General features: G+C 42.2%; 1 protein-coding gene across 2 annotated transcripts; it reads right to left on the bottom strand.

Moving 5' to 3' along the window:
- Nucleotides 1-7960: 7960 nt before the first annotated feature.
- zbtb22a (zinc finger and BTB domain containing 22a) lies at nt 7961-22198 on the bottom strand. Of its 2 annotated transcripts, none has more exons than XM_061983486.2 (4): nt 22023-22198; nt 15493-15693; nt 13075-13807; nt 7961-9844 (listed from the first exon to the last, which is right to left on the bottom strand). In XM_061983486.2, exons 2-4 carry the CDS (start codon nt 15685-15687, stop codon nt 8820-8822), a joined length of 1953 nt encoding a protein of 650 aa, XP_061839470.1. In that variant the 5' UTR covers nt 15688-15693; nt 22023-22198; the 3' UTR covers nt 7961-8819. The 2 variants fall into 2 exon arrangements, with proteins under 2 accessions (XP_061839470.1, XP_061839472.1); XM_061983488.2 differs by having other exon boundaries at nt 7961-9841.
- Between the last annotated feature and the right edge of the window lie 231 nt (nt 22199-22429).

Raw genomic sequence — 22429 nt, 5'->3', positions numbered from 1 at the left:
ACCAACTCAAGTATTTCATATATATATATATATATATATATGTCTTAATAAGGTTATCCAAAAAATAGTGCTCGATACCGTAGTAGAGCGCAATATATGTATGTGTGGGGAAAAAAATCACAAGACTATTTCATCTATACAGGCCTGTTTCATGAGGGGGGGGTACCCTCAATCGTCAGGAGATTTTAATGGGAGCATTCGCATACCATGGTTTATATAGGGCACAGAGTGGGTGGGTACAGGCTGGCCTAGGGGCGTGGTGATTGGCTCATGTGTTACCTAGGAGGTGTTTCCGTCTATGGCGGCATGCTGTGACAATTTCGCTGCGCTTGTTGAGGGATGCCAGGTCTGGACGGTAAATAATAAACAGTTTCTCTTTCAAGCATAGGTTGCATCTTTTATTACCACTATTGTAAGGTGTGCTGGATGCAAGAATTTGCCATGTTATTGATGCAAGAATGTTGAATATTCAATAACATGGCAAATTCTTGCATCCAGCACACCTTACAATAGTGGTAATAAAAGATGCAACCTATGCTTGAAAGAGAAACTGTTTATCATTTACCGTCCAGACCTGTCATCCCTCAACAAGCGCAGCGAAATTGTAACAGCATGCCGCCATAGACGGAAACACCTCCTAGGTAACACATGAGCCAATCACCACGCCCCTAGGCCAGCCTGTACCCACCCACTCTGTGCCCTATATAAACCATGGTATGCGAATGCTCCCATTAAAATCTCCTGATGATTGAGGGTACCCCCCCCCCTCATGAAACAGGCCTGTAGAGATGAAATAGTCTTGTGATTTTTTTCCCCACACATACATATATATATATATATATATATATATATATATATATATCCCCGCGACCCCGAAGGGAATAAGCGGTAGAAAATGGATGGATGGATATATATATATATATATATATATATATATATATATATATATATATATATATATATATATATATATAATATAAATAAACACATATACACACACATAACACTCATCTACTCATTGTTGAGTTAAGGGTTGAATTGTCCATCCTTGTTCTATTCTCTGTCACTATCTTTCTAACCATGCTGAACACCCTCTCTGATGATGCATTGCTGTGTGGCACGCACTGCGATGAGATGGCGACTTGTCCAGGGTGTACCCAGCCTTCCGCCCGATTGTAGCTGAGATAGGCTCCAGCGCCCCCCCGCGACCCCAAAAGGGAATAAGCGGTAGAAAATGGATGGATGGATGTGGCACGCACAAAAGTGCTTTCATCAAATGCACTAGATGGCAGTATTGTCCTGTTTAAGAGTGTCACAACATTGCTGTTTACGGCAGACAAACTGCTTTACTGTAGACGTTGTTTATATTGTGGGAAAGCGGACTCAGGTCCGCATGGAGCTGAAGGGGGCGTGGCCTCCAGCTCCGCCTGAATTTCGGGAGAAAATTTGTCCCGGGAGGTTTTCGGGAGAGGCGCTGAATTTCGGGAGTCTCCCGGAAAATCCGGGAGGGTTGGCAAGTATGGATTAATGCTTTGCACACTCTTGGCATTCTCTTGATGAGCTTCAAGAGGTAGTCACCTGAAATGGTTTTAACTTCAACATGTGTTCATTCATGGTTGGGATGTCGTCAGTGACAATCTACAATGTAAATAGTCATGAAAATAAAGAAAACATTGAAATGAGAAGGTGGCCAAAAATGGTTCATAGTTGTCAAAACCCAGAAATTGAGTTAAAATAGTGAAGTGAATTACATTTTATATAGCGCTTTTTCTCAAGTGACTCAAAGCGCTTTACATAGTGAAACCCAATATCTAAGTTACATTTAGGCCAGTGTGGGTGGCACTGGGAGCAGGTGGGTAAAGTGTCTTGCCCAAGGACACAACAGCAGTGACTAGGATGGCTGAAGCGGGGATCGAACCTGGAACCCTCAAGTTGCTGGCACGGCCGCTCTACCAACCAAGCTATACCGCCCCAAAATAATACCCTAGTAACCAAAAAAATGGATTTCTCTTCATAAAAATAACTCCAAAATTTAACCCAACACTAGCAACTCACAAATTGAGTTATCCAAATAACCCAGCATTTTTTAGTGTGCATGGCCTCTGTGATTACTTATGGAGTATATTGTGAATAAATTGAGAACAGGAAGTGAACAAAAGCTTTAGCAACTGTTATGTAAAAGAAAAGGGGGTAGGATTAAATAAGCTCTGCCTCTTCCTACTCCTTTTCGAACATGTTGAATAGAGAAACTGGAAATTGTGATGTAACATGTTGTATGCTTGCATGTTCCAAATAAACTCAAACTCAACTCTGTTACACTGGCAAGGTTCAAATGTCAATGCAAGGATGTGGAGTGGTCTGAGTTCCTCTACACAACAGGACCACTTAAGTCTTTTTAGGAATTTACTGCCAAAATGTTTGCCTCCCAAGTTTTGAACAGACCTCAGGGGACGATATGGTGTCATTCCCAGGCCAAATGTGGTTAAATAGCCTGCTCTAATCCATTCAAATCAAGTGTTTGTGTATTTTGTAGAATATTTGGCCTGCACTAGTGTTCATCTTTGCGGATAAACAGCGCTGTCATTTTTCAGCTTTAGTTTATTCAACCACGTTTTGGATAACACACAATCGCACGTATAGAAGGTGCCATCATTTCCATGGCAGATATGTGAGCGTACACTACACTGACACTTTCCAATACAAAGGCACAGGAAAAGATGCGCAAAAAAAAAAAAGGACAGTAAAGATAAGTGTTTAGAAAGAGCCTTCTTGAATAAACACTCTAGCACATTAGATACAGTTGCACAATGCAAACAATGCTCGTCGTCTCTAATATTTAGGTCAATAATGTTTGTTATCTTGTTTTTTTTCCACTAGCTGCCTTGCACAGGTGTACCTGATCAAATGTCCAGTGTGTGTACGCCTCTTTTCACTCCGCTATTCCGAGTAACATTGTGACATTATCGACCAATTCCATGTGTTGCAGGATAAATGGTCTGGTATTTTTCTTAATATCTTCATTGTCAGGTCAGAATTATGACCCCCTCATTGCCTTTGAGTGACACTTAACAAATCCACTATTTTCATTACAATAAGCCTACTGTACATCAATTACCCTTTAGTGCAAAAACGTATTTCAGACTTTTTTTTTTTTCTTAAACATGTGCAAAGTTGTTTTTGAAAGAATGAAAAATATTAGCATCAATGAATGTACAGCACGAGTCGCGACACGACACTGTGATGTGTGATCTAAAGTCCCAACATGGATAAGAATGAAAGCAAGTGCATGCGCTCCAAAAGACTTGTATGTAAAGTAAAGCTGCAAAATATTCTGAAAAAATGTCAATATAGATTTTTTTTGCCTGGAATTCACACATGTCAGGGTTTCCCCCCAGATTGCAAATATACTTGTGGTGGTGGGGGGCGTGACTAGGGGTGTGCATAATCTGCTATGATAGATATATTTTCTTTAAAAAGGCTAAAATTGTATACATACTAGAGATGCGCGGTTTGCGGACACAACCGCGGAGTCCGCGGATTATCCACGGATCGGGCGGTTGAAATAAAAAAAAATTTGATTTTAAATAGATTCAGGCGGGTGGCAGTTAAACCAATTGGGAAATATATATCCATAGTTAAATGTTGTTACCCACATACGAAAAACGAGCAGGCACCTGCAGCATATGCCACAACAGAAGAAAAGAAAAGAAAAGAGATGGACACTTTTACGGAGCGGAGAAGGGACGCCTCGCCGGGGTCCGGGACCGAGGCCCCTTCCCCCGAGAGGGCCCCACCGGGAGCCGTAGCTGAGGTGATCCGTGAGAAGGGCCCGACGCACGTCCAGGGTCACCACCGCACCGACACCCCGCCTCGTCCGCCTTCGCCGCGGCCGGCGTCACGCGCAGCAGGTAAGCAGCTTACCTGCCCGCCACCCCCGTGGCCGGGGGCTCGTAACAGGGGTCACTCCGCGTGCTCCGCCCGCGCAGCTTACCTGCCCGCCACCCCTGTTGCCGGGGGCGCGTAACAGTGCAGTGCGCTCACGAAAGGGGTGGGGCTCACCCTGGTTGATATAGACAGCAGCTAGGACGGTGGCCATGGAAGTCGGAACCCGCTAAGGAGTGTGTAACAACCCACCTGCCGAATCAACTAGCCCTGAAAATGGATGGCGCTGGAGCGTCGGGCCCATACCCGGCCGTCGCCGGCAGCGAGAGCCGCGAGGGCTAGGCCGCGACGAGTAGGATGGCCGCCACGGTGCGCGCTGAAGCCTCGGGCGCAAGCCCGGGTGGAGCCGCCGCGAGTGCGAGGGACATCGCACCTCCACGCGCTTGGAGGTGCGCTCAGCGCGGCTCCCATATGATTGCGCACTGGTGTGCGTCTGGGCCGTGACAGCGTGGCACGCATTGAATGTCACTGCTACATTGGATCAGTCTCCTTTCTTTAACAGGCAAAAGCTTTATAACCTCACTAATGCCTTGCATCGTCTATATTAGATATATAACAACGGGCGGGTGCGGTTTTGAAAAAATGTTAGATCAGGTGGATGGCGGATGGTTGACGACTTTCTGATGCGGTTGCGGATGAAATAATTGCCTATCCGCGCATCTCTAATACATACATTTAAAAACCAATCTGCTATTATTATTATTTGGTGTTAACATAAACAATACAGGCCAAAAGTTTGGACACACCTTCTCATTCAATGCGTTTTCTTTATTTTCATGACTATTTACATTGTCGATTGTCACATCAAAACTATGAACAAACACATGTGGAATTATGCATTTAACAAAAAAAAGGTGAAATAACTGAAAAAAAATGTATATTCTAGTTTCTTCAAAATAGCCACCCTTTGCTCTGATTACTGCTTTGCACACTCTTGGCATTCTGGGGCGGCATGGCGTAGTGGGTAGAGCAACCGTGCCAGAAACCTGAGGGTTGCAGGTTCGCTCCCCGCCTCTTACCATCCAATAATCGCTGTCGTTGTGTCCTTGGGCGGGACACTTCACCCTTTGCCCCCGGTGCCACTCACACCGGTGAATTCAATGATGAATGATAGGTGGTGGTCGGAGGGGCCGTTGGCGCAAATTGCAGCCACGCTTCCGTCAGTCTACCCCAGGGCAGCTGTGGCTATGAAAGTAGCTTACCACCACCAGGTGTGAATGATTGATGGGTTCTACATGTAAAGCGACTTTGGGTACTTAGAAAAGCGCTATATAAATCCCAGTTATTATTATTATTATTATTATTCTCTCGTAAGCGTCAAGAGGTAAAGGGTTTTCACTTCACAGGTGTCATAGTTTTGATGCCTTCAGTGACAATCTACAATGTAAATAGTCATGAAAATAAAGAAAACGCATTGAAATGAGAAGGTGTGTCCAAACTTTTGGCCTGCACTGTATTTTTTTCTTGCCGGTATATTGTCTTACTGTATTTTTTAATTGTGACTGCTTATTGTACTTTGTTGAGAATTTTGCAAGTTTTGAGAAACATCTTCAATCATTTTAGTGACTTTTTCTTTGTTAAAAACGACTGGCAACAAATCTAGCATCTTTCTCTGGTGTTATTGGAGACTGTACTCACTTTTAGAGAGACTACTTCTGTCGCTCCATGTCTTTGACAAACAGCTAGAGTCCTTAAAAGCCGCCACTGTCAAATATTCTTCTGGAGGCTACAATTCATTATATTAAATTCATAACTAGATGAGGCAATTCCTGAAGGAATTGTGTGTGAATGCTCCAATGCTGACGTTGAACTGAAATCCTGGAATTTTTTTGAGAATTGTTGAAGTGGAGCACACAATTTCCAAACAGGCGGAATATTTTGAAGTTGGAACCCTTTGTGTGTGGGAGTTGTGGAACTTTGAAGAATGTCCCATTGATTTCAATGGGAATTTCCCAAAAATTTGGGAATTTCGGGGAAAGCCGGAATTCTTTTGAAAATGGTAAAAAAAAACTTGAATGGTTTGAATGAGTTGAAATGGTTGGTGGTGAAATTTTTCAAATCGGTCGAGAAATGTTGAAGTAGTAACATTTTTAATTGAGAAATGGTATTAAGGAATTCCTGGAATTTCTGGAAAATTTGACATTTTTCCAGTTCGAAAAACAACTTAAGTTTTTTGTCCTGGAATTAAGAGGAATGTTTGGACGGGGAACGATTGAGGTGGGTTGAAAAATGTGGAAGGAGTAGTCGCCAGAAAAAAGGGTTAAAAAAGGGTTTGAAAAAAACGGGAATTCCTGGAATTTTTTTTTACTTGGAAAAATACTGGTTTGACTGTCCAGGATGAATGGAATATGTTAAAGGTGGAATGGTTTTAATCGGTTGAAAAATGTGGAAATGAAATGAAGTCTGAAAAATGGCCAATTCATTTTGATTGGGAAAAATGTCGCGGAAAACCTGGAATTCTGGGAAATGTGGGAATTTTTGGAATTTGTCAAGGGAAAGCCCGCGATTCCCAAATAGGCTGAACAGTTTGAAATTGGAACGGTTTGAATCGGGTGAAAATGTGGAAGGTAGAGCACGGCAAAATCTGGAGAAGAAATAGAAGTTGAAGAAGTTGAATACCGTATTTTTCAGACTATAAGTCGCAGTTTTTTTCATAGTGCGACTTATACTCAGGAGCGACTTATGTGTGAAATTATTAACACATTAGCGTAAATTATCATATAATATTATTTAGCTCATTCACGTAAGCGATTAGGAGTGACAGATTGTTTGGTAAACGTATAGCATGTTCTATATGTTATAGTTATTTGAATGACTCTTACCATAATATGTTACGTTAACATACCAGTTGCTTATTTATGCCTCATATAACGTACACTTATTCAGCCTGTTGTTCACTATTCTTCATTTATTTTAAATTGCCTTTCAAATGTCTATTCTTGGTGTTGGCTTTAATCAAATACATTTCCCCCAAAAATGCGACTTATACTCCAGTGCGACTTATATATGTTTTTTCCCTTCTTTATTATGCATTTTCGGCCGGTGCGACTTATACTCCGGAGCGATTTATACTCCAAAAATACGGTAGTTTTTTGTCCTGGAATTAAGAGGAATGTTTGGACGGGGAACGGTTGAGGTGGGTTGAAAAATGTGGAAGGAGTAGTCGCCAGAAAAAAGGGTCAAAAAAGGGTTTGAAAAAACGGGAATTCCTGGATTTTTTTTTAACTTGGAAAAATACTGGTTTGACTGTCCAGGATGAATGGAATATGTTAAAGGTGGAATGGTTTTAATCGGTTGAAAAATGTGGAAATGAAATGAAGTTTGAAAAATGGCCAATTCATTTTGAATGGGAAAAATGTCGCGGAAAACCTGGAATTCTGGGAAATCTGGGAATTTTTGGAATTTGTCAAGGGAAAGCCCGCGATTCCCAAATAGGCTGAACAGTTTGAAATTGGAACGGTTTGAATCGGGTGAAAATGTGGAAGGTAGAGCACGCCAAAATCTGGAGAAGTAGAAGTTGAAGAAGTTGAATAAATACCGTATTTTTCTAACTATAAGTCCATATAGCATGTTCTATATGTTATAGTTATTTGAATGACTCTTACCATAATATGTTACGTTAACATACCAGTTGGTTATTTATGCCTCATATAACGTACACTTATTCAGCCTGTTGTTCACTATTCTTTATTTATTTTAAATTGCCTTTCAAATGTCTATTCTTGGTGTTGGCTTTTATCAAATACATTTCCCCCAAAAATGTGACTTATACTCCAGTGCGACTTAGATATGTTTTTTCCCTTCTTTATTATGCATTTTCGGCCGATGCGACTTATACTCCGAAGCGATTTATACTCCAAAAATACGGTAGTTTTTTGTCCTGGAATTAAGAGGAATGTTTGGACGGGGAACGGTTGAGGTGGGTTGAAAAATGTGGAAGGAGTAGTCGCCAGAAAAAAGGGTCAAAAAAGGGTTTGAAAAAATGGAATTCTTTTAACTTGGAAAAATACTGGTTTGACTGTCCAGGATGAATGGAATATGTTAAAGGTGGAATGGTTTTAATCGGTTGAAAAATGTGGAAATTAAATGAAGTTTGAAAAATGGCCAATTCATTTTGAATGGGAAAAATGTCGCGGAAAACCTGGAATTCTGGGAAATCTGGGAATTTTTGGAATTTGTCAAGGGAAAGCCCGTGATTCCCAAATAGGCTGAACAGTTTGAAATTGGAACGGTTTGAATTGAGTGAAAAATGTGGAAGGTAGAGCACGCCAAAATCTGGAGAAGTAGAAGTTGAAGAAGTTGAATACTGTATTTTTCTAACTATAAGTCCATATAGCATGTTCTATATGTTATAGTTATTTGAATGACTCTTACCATAATATGTTACGTTAACATACCAGTTGGTTATTTATGCCTCATATAACGTACACTTATTCAGCCTGTTGTTCACTATTCTTGATTTATTTTAAATTGCCTTTCAAATGTCTATTCTTGCTGTTGGCTTTTATCAAATACATTTCCCCAAAAAATGCGACTTATACTCCAGTGTGACTTATATATGTTTTTTCTTTCTTTATTATGCATTTTCGGCTGGTGCGACTTATAATCCGGAGCGACTTTATACTCTGAAAAATACGGTAGATGTACTTTGGTGTAGAAAACTAATTGTGTGAATGCTTTGGAGCATTCACACAATTAATTTTCACATAAAAAAACACAAATTAAGGAGAGCAAGCTTTTATCTTGCTGCGTTGGCCGCAACGATCAATTACCTTAAGGGGAAACCCTGCGTGTGCACTCTTGCACGCCCATTTAGAAATGAATAGTATTTTTTCGTGCAGCATTAGTTTAAGAAGTCACACACACGACTATAAATCCTATTTTGACTCACTAAAGCCTTCACTCGCCTCCTCTTTGTAAACATGGCCACCGGTGTCCAAGTTTTCAGTTCTTAGCTCATCCACAATCCTGGACACGCTTCCCAACAGCCCGCTCATCCCATCCTCCATTTCCCCGTGGAAATCCACCTCCTCCACTTTCACTTGGCCTCCCATAGCGAGAAAGGCGTCCCCGCCGTGGAAGGCGTAACCGTAGCTGTTGGCCAAGTCGGCCTGAGCCGAGCTCGTGTTGTTGTCCTCGGAGGACGCCACCCTCTCGCACCTGGCTTGGTGCCTCAGGAAGCTGTCTCTCCAGATGACTTTCTTCCCGCACGCTCCACACTCGTATGGCCGCAGCCCTCCGTGGGTCTTCAGGTGCTTGGTGAGGTGATGCTTCATCTTGAAGGACTTGGTGCAAACGGGGCAGCCGAAAGGCCGCAGGTTGAGGTGCTGCATCTTCACGTGGCGGTCGCGCATGCTCTTCAGGGTGAAGGCTTTGCCGCAGTGACAGAAATGGACCTTGCCCGAATACGGGGCGCCGGCCATGGTGACGGAGGACGAGGAGGACGGGGTGGGGGGTGAAGAAGGTGGCGGGAGAGTGGCGGAGGAAGGGGACACGTGGCGACCGGAGGCGGAGGTTAACGGCGAAGCGCTCGCTGCCATGAGCATGCCAGAGCTGGTGAAATCAGCAGACGCAGGCACGAGAGGCCTCTGGGAAACCTGGCCTGTCCCATCTTCAATCTCATCATAGGTGTCTCGGTTGAAATTCCCTTCTGTGAGACATTTAAAGTCCTCCTCAGATTTACCGCCCTCCTCCCTCTCTTGCTGAGACCAGGGACCCGCCTGCCACTGCACCGGAGTGGGAACCACGCAGGAGGCAACCAAAACGCTCTCGGCTTTGTGGCAAGCATGAACACCGGACAAGTCTGTGCTCCTCGGCGCTCGATCTCTCACATCCTCCGCACTCACCTTCACAGACGCTCTCCTGAGGTCCCCGTTCTCCATTAGCATTGGCTGCAAGTCTGCTGGACAAACGACAAAGTGATATTAGAGCGTGCGTCATCTTTTAAAAATCAATCTTGTTAAAGTTCAAGTTAAAGGGGAACATCATCACCAGACCTATGTAAGCGTCAATATATACCTTGATGTTGCAGAAAAAAGACCATATATTTTTTTAACCGATTTCCAAACTCTAAAATGGGTGAATTTTGGCGAATTAAACGCCTTTCTAATATTCGCTCTCGGAGCGATGACGTCACAACGTGGCGTCACATCGGGAAGCAATCCGCCATTTTCTCAAACACAGAGTCAAATCAGCTCTGTTATTTTCGACTGTTTTCCGTACCTTGGAGACATCATGCCTCGTCGGTGTGTTGTCGGAGGGTGTAACAACACCAACAGGGACGGATTCAAGTTGCACCAGTGGCCCAAAGATGCCAAAGTGGCAACAAATTGGACGTTTGTTCCGCACACTTTACCCACGAAAGCTATGCTACGACAGAGATGGCAAGAATGTGTGGATATCCTGCGACACTCAAAGCAGATGCATTTCCAACCATAAAGTCAAAGAAATCTGCCGCCAGACCCCCATTGAATCTGCCGGAGTGTGTGAGCAATTCAGGGACAAAGGACCTCGCTAGCACGGCAAGCAATGGCGGCAGTTTGTTCCCACAGACGAGCGAGCTAAACCCCCTATCGACCCTAGCTTCCCTGGCCTGCTGACATCAACTCCAAAACTGGACAGATTAGCTTTCAGGAAAAGAGCGCGGATGAGGGTATGTCTACAGAATATATTAATTGATGAAAATTGGGCTGTCTGCACTCTCAAAGTGCATGTTGTTGCCAAATGTATTTCATATGCTGTAAACCTAGTTCATAGTTGTTAGTTTCCTTTAATGCCAAACAAACACATACCAATCGTTGGTTAGAAGGCGATCGCCAAATTCGTCCTCGCTTTCTCCCGTGTCGCTGGCTGTCGTGTCGTGTCGTTTTCGTCGGTTTCGCTTGCATACGTTTCAAACCGATATGGCTCAATAGCTTCAGTTTCTTCTTCAATTTGGTTTTTGCTACCTGCCTCCACACTACAACCATCCGTTTCAATACATTCGTAATCTGTTGAATCGCTTAAGCCGCTGAAATCCGAGTCTGAATCCGAGCTAATGTCGCTATAGCTTGCTGTTCTTTCCGCCATGTTTGTTTGTGTTGGCATCACTATGTGACGTCACAGGAAAATGGACGGGTGTATATAACGACGGTTAAAATCAGGCACTTTGAAGCTTTTTTTAGGGATATTGCGTGATGGGTAAAAATTTAAAAAAAACTTCGAAAAATATAATAAGCCACTGGGAACTGATTTTTAATGGTTTTAACCCTTCTGAAATTGTGATAATGTTCCTCTTTAAAGTAGCAATGATTGTCACACACACACATTAGGTGTGGCGAAATAATTCTCTGCAATTGACCCATCACCCTTGATCACCCCCTGGGAGGTGAGGGGAGCAGTGAGCAGCAGCGGTGGCCGCGCCCGGGAATAATTTTTGGTGATTTAACCCCCAATTCCAAGCCTTGATGCTGAGTGCCAAGCGGGTACGTAATGGCTCCCATTTTTATAGTCTTTGGTATGACTCGGCCGGGGTTTGAACTCACAACCTACCCATCTCAGGGCGGACACTCTAACCACTATGCCACTGTCGTTAATTTTGTGGCGAGTTTGGTTCATTTTACAAAATAATAAAGCCACAAATCATATGGGATATTAACTTCGCTGAACGTCTATTTTTTTTTTGAATACACCCACTGGCAGAAATGTAGATCGGCGCCTATGCAACTAAGTGTCGCTGCGGCCCAGACAGACCGCAGCTGAGAAGCAGATATATTTTGCCAGCCTTCTCGCAAACACTGACCGAGACACCACCTCTCCAGCTGCAACCCAGTGCCACAGATTAAGTGCAGCTGTGTGGGAAACTAATGTGTTCATTAAAAGGACAATATGTGTACTGTTCAATAGAAAAAGTATTTTCAAATAGAATTAAATCACATTTTTAACCTTTTAAGGCCCAAGCTGTTTGTTTACCGGTACATGCTTTTTTTAATTCCTCTTTGGGCTTATTGGACCCTAATTAGAATAAAAACTAAGAATCATCTTTTTATATGATGTACTTAGTCCATAAGTACACAAACGTGTACTTCATATTTAGTGACATGCTAATTCTTATTTTTACACTTTTTTTTTTTTCAAAATTCCATTGTATGTTATACTCTTCTGACACCACCAGATGGCAGTATAAGTGTCCACATAAGCGGCCATAAGACCCTAATTTCCAAAATTGTGTAAATTAGAGCTAAAATGTGCTGTCCACGCATGCATACTTGCCAATCCTCCCGATTTTTCCGGGAAACTCCCGAATTTCAGTGCCCCTCCCGAAAATCTCCCGGGGCAACCATTCTCCGGAATTTCTCCCGATTTTCACCCGGACAACAATATTAAGGGCGTGCAGTGATGGCACTGCCTTTAGCGTCCTCTACAACCTGTCGACGCGTCCGCTTTTTCACCATACACATGTCACATGTCGTATGCGGCTTCTGCATACACACGAAAGTGACTGCAAGACATACTTGATCAACAGCCATTCAGGTCACACTGAGGGTGGTCGTATAAACAACTTTAACACTGTTACAAATATGCGCCACACTGTGAACCCACACCAAACAAGAATGACAAACACATTTCGGGAGAACATCCGCACCGTAACACAACATAAACACAACAGAACAAATATCCAGAATCCCTTGCATCCCTAACTCTTCCGGGCTAGAATATACACACCCGCTACCACCGAAATGTGTTTGTCATTCTTGTTTGGTGTGGATTCACAATGTGGCGCCTATTTGTAACAGTGTTAAAGTTGTTTATAGCGCTACCCTCAGTGTGACCTGTATCGCTGTTGATCAAGTATGCGTTGCATTCACGTGTGTGTGTGCGTGCAGAAGCCGCTTAAATTATGTGACTGCGGACGTGATGATTTTCGGGAGGGGCACTGAAATTTGGGAGTCTCCCGGGAGGGTTGACAAGTATGAGAATTAGCGGTGAATGAGAATTAGCGGTGAATGCGTTGTTACCACGGCACCGCCGCTGTATATAATCGGCGGGCCAGCTCTAGTGTTAATTCGATATCGCCTGAAGGGCCAAGTGAAATTACACGGCGGGCCCACGGGCCAGAGTTTGACATCCCTGCTTTAGAGGTTTTAATCTTACCGATGTGACTAATTTGTGCAAAGCCTTCCCTTTTCTCCACCGCCGCTTCTCCAACTCCCTCATCAGCCTCGATTGCTCTTTTCTCGCTCTTCTTCTTCTTCTGTGTAATTTCATCACCATCCATGTTCTTATCCAGCGGTCTGTCGGCGCTCTGCAGGGCTCCTCGAGGCGGACATCGGGGTTTCTGCTTGAGTCCCTCAGCACCAGAGCTACTGTGGCCAAAGTGTCCGCTTTTATTGTGATTTAACGTCCACGTCTCTTCGCAGCAGGCGTAATTGCTCTCGGCGAAGCTTGGTAGGGTATCGAGTTGGGAGTCGGCGACAGGCTGGGCGGATGAGGGCCGCGAGACGCCCCATCTTGAAAACTGCTGCGGTCGCCTCCATGTCGCTAAAGGAGGTAGAGTGTCCGCTTTGGCCACCTTCCTTCTTCCCTCTCTCTCTCCATACAAGCAGTCAGTGCTGCTGGGGGACTGCTGTCTGGACGCACTACCAGGATGAGCTGCGGAGGCCTCTGGCTGGTTTACGTCTGCCGAGGGCCGCTGCCTCTTTAGGATCTCCGTGCATTTGTCTACAATGTGCCACATCTGGAGGAAACTGGCCACGGTGACGTAGTTGACGATGTCATCGTGGACAATGCTCAGCTGGCCGGTGTAAGCAGAGCTGAGCACGCTCTCAAAGGCCACTGGGTCCATGACTGACGGGAGGGAAACTGATGTCACATTCTTCAGGAGCACCTATTGAAGCAAAAAAAATAAACAATTGACATAACCAAATACAAATGTTTTCAAGGATTTCCAGCATCTTACCAATTATTGACAAATACCCTATTATTCTTTTTTTCATTTATTCATTTATTTCAGGTAGAGATGTCCAATAATATCGGACTGCCGATATTATCGGCTGATAAATGCTTTAAAATATAAATGTGATATCGGAAATTATCGGTATCGGTTTCAAAAAGTAAAATGTATGACTTTTTAAAACGCCGCTGTATGGAGTGGTACACGGACGTAGGGAGAAGTACAGAGCGCCAATAATCCTTAAAGGCACTGCCTTTGCGTGCCGGCCCAATCACATAATATCAACGGCTTTTCACACACACAAGTGAATGCAACGCATACTTGGTCAACATCCATACAGGTCACACTGAGGGTGGCCGTATAAACAACTTTAACACTGTTACAAATATGCGCCACACTGTGAACCCACACCAACCAAGAACGACGAACACATTTCGGGAGAACATCCGCACCGTAACACAACATAAACACAATAGAACAAATACCCAGAACCCCTTGCAGCACTAACTCTTCCGATACACTAAATAAACACCCCCCGCTCACCTCAACCTCCTCATGCTCTCTCAGGGAGAGCATGTCCCAAATTCCAAGCTGCTGTTTTGAGGCATGTTAAAAAAATAATTCACAAATATGGCAGTGCCATGTTGGCATTTTTTCCATAACTTGAGTTGATTTATTTTGGAAAACCTTGTTACATCGTTTAATGCATCCAGCGGGGCATCACAACAAAATTAGGCATAATAATGTGTTAATTCCACGACTGTATATATCGGTATCGGTTGATATCGGAATCGGTAATTAAGAGTTGGACAATATCGGAATATCGGCAAAAAAGATATATACATATATTGAGATATATATCGAATATCGAGTCTAAGTAAAAATATATCGAGATATACTTTTTCGTCCATACCGCACAGTTCTACGTCACTTGCATGCGCAGTTTGATTAAGTGTAAACAAAGGAAGTTGGCTGGAATTTGCTGTGTTGAAATGAGCTACCTCTTGTTTAGATGAAGAGTTGACTTCTCACTGGCGCTACTGGTAAGTGATTATTTTTTTGTATAGTTTATTTGATATCTAAATCGCTGTTTCGAATCTCAAAGTATACATTTTCGATGTGGCGAGAGCGTAAATTGATAGACACCGATGGTACATTTTTTCGACAAAGCTGCTCATTTCGGCAGAACACCGGATTCCGTAAATGAATGAACAAAGAAGTCACTACCGCAAGAGAAAACATGCACGCCACAGATCAGCGTGTTAGTGGGTTTGTTGACATAGCTCGACCAAAGATGAGATAAAAGTCGCATTTTCATTGAGACTACAGTCATGTTTGAAAAGATCGGTCTACTTCCTGATCTGGCCCAAATCTGATTGAGAAAATATCAAATTTGAAGCACTTTGGAGCGATTAGACTGGCAAGAAATATCCGATCTGTATCACTTGAGGGCAAAAAAAATCAGATTTGGTGTGCAGTGTAAATGGGGCCTATGAGACCGTAGGTAGGCAAGTTCAGTATACTAAGCCATTGCTTGGCAAAACCTACATGACTTAAGAGCACTGCAGTCAACTTTTTAAAGCATTATGAGCTATTTAAGGACCTGTGATCTGACCTACCTGGTCATGGAAGTACGGCGAGGATGCGGCGAGCACACAGCGGTGGGCCCTGTACACTTTCCCTTGAACGTGGATGGAGAGGTCACACAGTCTGCCTTCCTCTCGCTGGCGATTCAGGTTGTCCAAAACGGCAGCACGGGCAGCCGGGAAACACACCTGGGCGGTCAAAGCACTGGAGCTCGGATCCATAGTCATAGAATACTAAAGAGAGAACAGTTGGGTGAGTAAATAGAAGTGAAGAGGATTACAATGCAGAATATACAGTACAGGCCAAATGTTTGGACACACCTTCTCATTCAATGTGTTTTCTTTATTTTCATGACTATTTACATTGTAGATTGTCACATCAAAACTATGAATGAACACATGTGGAGTTATATACTTAACAAAAAAAGTTGAAAACATGTTTTATACTCTAGTTTCTTCAAAATTGCCACCCTTTGCGATGATTACTGCTTTGCACACTCTTGGCATTCTCCCCATGAGCTTCAAGAGGTAGTCACCTGAAATAGGTTTTCACTTCACAGGTGTCATAGTTTTGCTGCCTTCAGTGACAATCTACAAAGTAAATTTAAGTTAAAGTTAAAGTACCAATGATTGTCACACACACACAAGGTGTGGTGAAATTTATCCTCTGCATTTGACTCATCCCCTTGTTCACCCCCTGGGAGGTGAGGGGAGCATTGAGCAGCAGCGGTGGCCTCGCCCGGGAATCATTTTTGGTGATTTAACCCCCAATTCCACCACTTGATGCTTAGTGTCAAGCAGGGAGGTAATGGCTCCCATTTTTATAGTCTTTGGTATGACTCGGCCGGGGTTTGAACTCACAGCCTACCCATCTCAGGGTGGACACTTTAACCACTGGCTGGACATTGAATATTATGGAGTGTTTTTTATTTATCTGTGTTGGCCCTGCGATGAGGTGGCGACTTGTCCAGGGTGTACCCTGCCTTCCGCCCGATTGTAGCTGAGATAAGCTCCAGCGCCCCCCCGCGACCCCGAAGGGAATAAGCGGTAGAAAATGGATGGATGGATGCTTGTATTTCTATTATTTGGACTTTATCATCGCATTGTTTCTTTTTCTGCTATATGGATCCCCTGGGTCTGAAATAAAATGACTACTACTAACGAAATACCAGGTTTTATGTTGTGCAAAATAAAAACTAATTTTGAATTTCATATTAGGAAGTAAGAACCGTCTAGGACGGGGGTCAGCAACCCGCGGCTCTCACGTTACATGCGGCTCTAGAGGCTCCCTGGAGCATTTTTTCAAAAGGATGGAAAATGGAAAAAGATGGGGGCAGGGGAAATATTTTTTTTGTTTTAGTATGTTTTTTGTTTGAGGACAAACATCACACAAACCTTCCCAATTGTTAGAACTACCACTGTTTAATATGTTGGTGTGTATGCTTCACTGATGAGACTATTTGGTGAACATCGTTCTGTCCTACTAATTTTGGCGATTCTTGAACTCACCAAAGTGTGGACTGTGATGCAACAGTTTGTTTACATGTGAAATCTTCCACTCCTTCCTTGTCTCATTTTGTCCACCAAAAGTTTCTTGCTGTGTGGAAAATGCATAAAAGTGCGCTTTGTTGATGTTATTGACTTGTTGGATTGCTAATCAGGCATATTTGGTCAGTGCATGACTGCAAGCTAATCAATGCTATTTAGGCTCGCTGTATGTACATATTGCATCATTATGCCTCATTTGTAGCTATATTTGAGTTCATTTAATATCCATTACCTTTATCCTCTTTGTATATAATTTAGTTTTTCATGTCTCATGACACATTATCTCATACTTGCCAACCCTCCCGAATTTTCCGGGAGACTCCCGAAATTCAGCGCCTCTCCCGAAAACCTCCCGGGACAAATATTCTCCCGAAAATCTCCCGATTTTCAGCGGAGCTGGAGGCCACGCCCCCTCCAGCTCCATGCGGACCTGGGTGAGGACAGCCTTTTTTCACAACGGGAGGACAACAGGGTGACAAGAACTAAATCATCCAGACTAGAGACAAATTGTATTATTATGTTTATCTTACCTAAAAATAAATATATTTATTAATTTTTTTTTTTTAAACTAAATAAATTTTTACTATATTTTGCTAAAAACATCAAAATTAATTGTATTTTTTTGTATTTTTTCTGACTCCTTATTACATCCAGCCATATAATTAAAATACACATATTTGAAATAATTAATTTTATATTATCATAATAATTCATTTAAAATGACCATATTTAATTATTAAAATAATTGCTTGTTTATCAACAACTTTAGCATTTTATTCATTACATTTTGAAGCTCTCAGAAGCCAAGTTATGTTATATTCCTTAAGATTTATTTATGCAAGTTTGAAGTATCAATTATCCAAACACAGTTTTGTTTGCATATTTTCAGGATATATATATATATATATATATATATATATATATATATGTATGAAATACTTGACTTGGTGAATTCTAGCTGTCAATATACTCCCCCCTCTTAACCACGCCCCCAACCACACCCCACCCCACCCCCGACCACGCCCTCCACTCTCCACCCCCCACCTCCCGAAATCGGAGGTCTCAAGGTTGGCAAGTATGCATTATCTGTATGTAATATTGGCTGCATTTCAGATAGCTGTTTGTGTGCCATGTTGTTCCAGACCACAGCAAACATTACCCAGCTTGCCAAAGATTGTAACAAATCTATTAGAAGAAGGCAGCCTGCCGTTTCCTTGAACTTACACACACATCTATACCTTTGGCCATTAAAAAACAGTCATTTCCAGGAGTTATCTCACCTTCTGAGTAGCCTCTGATTTACTAATGTTTTCCGATGTTGTAAAATTGTGTAGAATAAATATTACATTTCAACATTTCTGTCAACGAAGATTTGCTTCAGCCTGCGACAGATAGTCATTTTGATAGTAGGCTAATATAGCTAATATAGACACTTTCGTCATGTGTTGCCTTCATTATAAGACTTATATACGGCTTTTCATTTTTTGCAGCTCCAGATTTGTTTTTTTGGTCCAATATGGCTCTTTCAACGTTTTGGGTTGCCGACACCTGGTCTAGGAGCAAGGTAAATGTAAACATTGTGTGGCCACTCCTTATTGCAATGTTCATATTAGGATGTAAGAACTGTCTCGGAACAGGGTAAATGTAAACATTGTGTGGCCACTCCTTATTGCAATGTTCATATTAGGATGTATGAACCGTCTATGAGCAGGGTAAATGTAAACATTGTGTGGCCACTCCTTATTGCAATGTTCATATTAGGATGTAAGAACCGTCTATGAACAGGGTAAATGTAAACATTGTGTGGCCACTCCTTATTGCAATGTTCATATTAGGATGTAAGAACCGTCTATGAGCAGGGTAAATGTAAACATTGTGTGGCCACTCCTTATTGCAATGTTCATATTAGGATGTAAGAACTGTCTAGGAGCAGGGTAAATGTAAACATTGTGTGGCCACTCCTTATTGCAATGTTCATATTAGGATGTAAGAACAGTCTAGGAGCAGGGTAAATGTAAACATTGTGTGGCCACTCCTTATTGCAATGTTCATATTAGGATGTAAGAATCGTCTAGGAGCAGGGTAAATGTAAACATTGTGTGGCCACTCCTTATTGCAATGTTCATATTAGGAAGAACCGTCTAGGAGCAGGGTAAATGTAAACATTGTGTGGCCACTCCTTATTGCAATGTTCATAATAGGAAGTAAGAACCGTCTAGGAGCAGGGTAAATGTAAACATTGTGTGGCCACTCCTTATTGCAATGTTCATAATAGGAAGTAAGAACTGTCTAGGAGCAGGGTAAATGTAAACATTGTGTGGCCACTCCTTATTGCAATGTTCATAATAGGATGTAAGAACTGTCTCGGAACAGGGTAAATGTAAACATTGTGTGGCCACTCCTTATTGCAATGTTCATAATAGGAAGTAAGAACTGTCTCGGAGCAGGGTAAATGTAAACATTGTGTGGCCACTCCTTATTGCAATGTTCATATTAGGATGTAAGAACAGTCTAGGAGCAGGGTAAATGTAAACATTGTGTGGCCACTCCTTATTGCAATGTTCATATTAGGATGTAAGAACTGTCTAGGAGCAGGGTAAATGTAAACATTGTGTGGCCACTCCTTATTGCAATGTTCATATTAGGATGTAAGAACAGTCTAGGAGCAGGGTAAATGTAAACATTGTGTGGCCACTCCTTATTGCAATGTTCATATTAGGATGTAAGAATCGTCTAGGAGCAGGGTAAATGTAAACATTGTGTGGCCACTCCTTATTGCAATGTTCATATTAGGAAGAACCGTCTAGGAGCAGGGTAAATGTAAACATTGTGTGGCCACTCCTTATTGCAATGTTCATAATAGGAAGTAAGAACCGTCTAGGAGCAGGGTAAATGTAAACATTGTGTGGCCACTCCTTATTGCAATGTTCATAATAGGAAGTAAGAACCGTCTAGGAGCAGGGTAAATGTAAACATTGTGTGGCCACTCCTTATTGCAATGTTCATATTAGGATGTAAGAACTGTCTCGGAACAGGGTAAATGTAAACATTGTGTGGCCACTCCTTATTGCAATGTTCATATTAGGATGTAAGAACAGTCTAGGAGCAGGGTAAATGTAAACATTGTGTGGCCACTCCTTATTGCAATGTTCATATTAGGATGTAAGAACTGTCTAGGAGCAGGGTAAATGTAAACATTGTGTGGCCACTCCTTATTGCAATGTTCATATTAGGATGTAAGAACAGTCTAGGAGCAGGGTAAATGTAAACATTGTGTGGCCACTCCTTATTGCAATGTTCATATTAGGATGTAAGAATCGTCTAGGAGCAGGGTAAATGTAAACATTGTGTGGCCACTCCTTATTGCAATGTTCATATTAGGAAGAACCGTCTAGGAGCAGGGTAAATGTAAACATTGTGTGGCCACTCCTTATTGCAATGTTCATAATAGGAAGTAAGAACCGTCTAGGAGCAGGGTAAATGTAAACATTGTGTGGCCACTCCTTATTGCAATGTTCATAATAGGATGTAAGAACTGTCTATGAGCAGGGTAAATGTAAACATTGTGTGGCCACTCCTTATTGCAATGTTCATATTAGGATGTAAGAACCGTCTAGGAGCAGGGTAAATGTAAACATTGTGTGGCCACTCCTTATTGCAATGTTCATATTAGGAAGTAAGAACTGTCTATGAGCAGGGTAAATGTAAACATTGTGTGGCCACTCCTTATTGCAATGTTCATATTAGGATGTAAGAACTGTCTCGGAACAGGGTAAATGTAAACATTGTGTGGCCACTCCTTATTGCAATGTTCATAATAGGATGTAAGAACCGTCTAGGAGCAGGGTAAATGTAAACATTGTGTGGCCACTCCTTATTGCAATGTTCATATTAGGATGTAAGAACTGTCTCGGAACAGGGTAAATGTAAACATTGTGTGGCCACTCCTTATTGCAATGTTCATATTAGGATGTAAGAACAGTCTAGGAGCAGGGTAAATGTAAACATTGTGTGGCCACTCCTTATTGCAATGTTCATATTAGGATGTAAGAACTGTCTAGGAGCAGGGTAAATGTAAACATTGTGTGGCCACTCCTTATTGCAATGTTCATATTAGGATGTAAGAACAGTCTAGGAGCAGGGTAAATGTAAACATTGTGTGGCCACTCCTTATTGCAATGTTCATATTAGGATGTAAGAATCGTCTAGGAGCAGGGTAAATGTAAACATTGTGTGGCCACTCCTTATTGCAATGTTCATATTAGGAAGAACCGTCTAGGAGCAGGGTAAATGTAAACATTGTGTGGCCACTCCTTATTGCAATGTTCATAATAGGAAGTAAGAACCGTCTAGGAGCAGGGTAAATGTAAACATTGTGTGGCCACTCCTTATTGCAATGTTCATAATAGGATGTAAGAACTGTCTATGAGCAGGGTAAATGTAAACATTGTGTGGCCACTCCTTATTGCAATGTTCATATTAGGATGTAAGAACCGTCTAGGAGCAGGGTAAATGTAAACATTGTGTGGCCACTCCTTATTGCAATGTTCATATTAGGAAGTAAGAACTGTCTATGAGCAGGGTAAATGTAAACATTGTGTGGCCACTCCTTATTGCAATGTTCATATTAGGATGTAAGAACTGTCTCGGAACAGGGTAAATGTAAACATTGTGTGGCCACTCCTTATTGCAATGTTCATAATAGGATGTAAGAACCGTCTAGGAGCAGGGTAAATGTAAACATTGTGTGGCCACTCCTTATTGCAATGTAAACAGCACACCTACCCATTAGCACACTTAGCTTCCCCGGCTTAGCTTAACATGAATCCCTTTAACCAGCTTAACATTTTCCGTCAACTATTATCGTCGAATGTATCAACAGCATTCCGTCAAGACATTTAACGACCGTCGTGGCATTTTGATACTTCTAATCCGAACTAAACCCGCGATTCCTGTATTAGCATTAGCAGCTAACCAAACGGCTATGACGCTAGCTAGCAGTTAGCTTTCGTTACCTGCGGGGGAATCTTGCTTTTCAGTTCAAACAAGTGGCGTCTTGTGGCATTTTCAACAACATTGCCGGGGAACGACGTGTAACGTGCATTATTGTGTGGTTACTGTTAAGCTTTCTATTTTTTTTTTTATTGCGCCCTTACTCGCTGTATAGTTGTATTTTTATTTGTGTATTGTTAAAGCGGAAGCGGATGTGACGTTGCCATAAACGTGTGACGTCATCACGTTGTTATTGTTGTGAGCGTACTCTTTTCTTCCTTGGCGCGGTGCACATGAAGAACGGTTTGTTAGTATGAAATATAAATATAAATATAAATATATATATATTTATTAGGGCTGTGAATCTTTGGGTGTCCCACGGTTCGATTCAAAATCGATTTTTTTTTTTTCAATTCAACACGATTCTCGA

This window comes from Nerophis lumbriciformis, linkage group LG21 (assembly GCF_033978685.3).
Source record: "Nerophis lumbriciformis linkage group LG21, RoL_Nlum_v2.1, whole genome shotgun sequence".
NCBI lineage: Eukaryota > Metazoa > Chordata > Actinopteri > Syngnathiformes > Syngnathidae > Nerophis > Nerophis lumbriciformis.
Note: the sequence above shows the minus strand (reverse complement) of the source record. Positions and strands in the feature narration are given on the sequence as shown.

Excerpts from the sequence above, each read along its gene's own strand:
- zbtb22a (XM_061983486.2), bottom strand. The coding sequence starts at position 15,687 with ATGACTATGGATCCGAGCTCCAGTGCTTTGACCGCCCAGGTGTGTTTC. Across the intron at positions 13,808-15,492 it reads CGCCGTACTTCCATGACCAG|GTGCTCCTGAAGAATGTGAC; the intron begins GTAGGTCAGATC and ends TTGCTTCAATAG. Across the intron at positions 9,845-13,074 it reads TGCACAAATTAGTCACATCG|CAGACTTGCAGCCAATGCTA; the intron begins GTAAGATTAAAA and ends TCGTTTGTCCAG.